The 2,092-nt window shown below is 40.5% G+C and overlaps 1 protein-coding gene across 1 annotated transcript; it reads left to right on the top strand.

Annotated features, from left to right (window-relative positions):
• Nucleotides 1-256: 256 nt before the first annotated feature.
• LOC145049788 (uncharacterized) lies at nucleotides 257-871 on the top strand. Its single transcript, XM_078998146.1, has one exon. The coding sequence runs from the start codon at nucleotides 257-259 to the stop codon at nucleotides 869-871; it is 615 nt and encodes a 204-aa protein (XP_078854272.1).
• Nucleotides 872-2,092: the final 1,221 nt, after the last annotated feature.

The following is a 2,092-nucleotide window of genomic DNA, read 5'->3' on the forward strand; positions in this document are numbered from 1 at the left end:
AAGCAAGATGGCCAAGAAATGGAGAAAAATCCACCGCTTGGAAAGACAAGCCCAAATGGTGTGCATACCATGAAGACTTTGGTCACATCACAGAGGATTGCATAACTCTTAGGAAGGAGATAAGCTACCTCCTAGGCAAAGGATACCTCAAATAAATCCTTGGAAGAAGAAAGGAGAGATCCAAAGAGAACGATCTGGATCTCCAGAAGATCCTCGACTGATCAGGATCCCCCCTACTGACGCTAAGGTAATCAATATGATCTCTGGAGGATCTGACATTTGTGGTACCTCTTATGCTGTAGCAAAGAGGCACGCCATGTTATCCAAAATAGAGAAGGAAAAAGGACCACAGAAGAACACTTCAATCAAAAACGATAAGGAGATCACCTTCGACGAAGCAGATAGACAAGACATCCAGGATCCTCACCATGACGGATTGGTGATAACTCTCTACATCGCTAACTATTTCTTCAGAAGGATCCTCATCGATGGAGGGTCCTCAGTCAACATCTTACTCATGGACGCCTTAAAAAGAATGAACATCCCGGAGTCTGAAATAGTTAGAAGATCCTCAGTGTTGATCAGATTCAACGGCGAAACCAAACACATTGTCGGTGAAATAAAGCTTCCTATCTATATAGAGGTGGTAAACTCTATACAATGTTTTTGTGTAGTTGATACGTTATCCTATTATAATGTTATACTAGGAAGACCATGGATCCACGAAATGAAGGCCGTCCCATCGACTTATCATCAATGCGTAAAGATGTCCACCCTATGGGGGACAGTGAAGATCATAGGAGATCAACAGGAGTCCAAAGAATGTTACAAGACTTTGATGAAAGCCTTGGCAATACCACGACAAGCATAGCATATAAAGTAGTGGCACAAGATGTTTTGGAAACAAGAGAACAAGATATAAAAAATGTGCCCCTGAACCTTGAGGATCATGAAGCCAAAGTTCTCATAGGATCCTCAAAGCTAGAATCAAGACGTTTGCATGGAAGCATGAGGACATGATAGGTATAGACAAAAGTATAATAACCCATAAACTTAACATTGATCCATCTTTCATACTAATACACCAAAAGAGAATAAAATTTGCACCGGAAAGAAACCAAGTTATACAAGAAGAAGTAGAAAAACTTCTCAGAAATGGTATGATTAAGGAGGTGAAATTTCCAAGATGGCTAGCTAATGTAGTCGTAGTACAAAAGAAGAATGGTAATATAAAGAGTATGTGTAGATTACACAGATCTCAACAAGGCTTGTCCCAAGGATCCTTTCCCTCTACCACACATAGACTCCATGATAGACGCAACATCGGGTCATGAATTATTGACATTCATGGATGCATCAGCGGGATTCCAATAGATACAAATAGAATCATCTGACCAAGAGGACACGATGTTTATAACTCCAACATGTATCTATTATTATACTACCATGCCATTTGGTCTTAAAAATGAAGGTGCAACATACCAAAGGCTAGTCAACAAGATGTTCAAAGAGAAACTGGGGGACACCATGGAAGTATACATCGATGACATGGTGGTCAAGTCCAAAAGGGTTGATGATCACCTCAAGGATCTCGAAGAAGCCTTCGACATCCTGGATGAATATAACATGAAGCTAAATACCTCCAAGTGCCACTGTGGGACGAGATTAGGTAAGTTCCTTGGATACATGATGACCAAAAGAGGAGTTGAATCAAGCCAGGAGCAAATCAAGGCCATCCTTGATCTAAGATCACCATCCACGACAAAAAGATATGTGTGAGACTAACAGGAACAGTGTCAGCCCAAAACAGGTTCATCTAAAGATCCTCAGAAAGATACAAGCCTTTCTACGACATCTTGAAGAAGAACAAAAGATATGAGTGGACCCAGGAACATGAAGATTCTTTTTAGGAACTTAAAAGATATTTAAGTTCACCACCCCTATTGGTAAAACCATTAGACGAGGAACCACTTCTTCTCTACCTCTCAATATCCTCAAGCGCAGTGAGTGCAATATTAACTAAGGATCTTAATGAGGACGAACATCCAATCTACTTTGTAAGTAAAAGTTCTCCTGGATCCTGAGACCAGGT

This window comes from Lactuca serriola, chromosome 5 (genome assembly GCF_051521515.1).
Source record: "Lactuca serriola cultivar US96UC23 chromosome 5, Lser_US96UC23_V15, whole genome shotgun sequence".
In the NCBI taxonomy this organism is placed as follows: Eukaryota; Viridiplantae; Streptophyta; class Magnoliopsida; order Asterales; family Asteraceae; genus Lactuca; species Lactuca serriola.

Bases quoted from the DNA above. Each gene is read 5' to 3' on its own strand.
- LOC145049788 (XM_078998146.1), top strand. From the start codon at position 257: ATGATCTCTGGAGGATCTGACATTTGTGGTACCTCTTATGCTGTAGCA.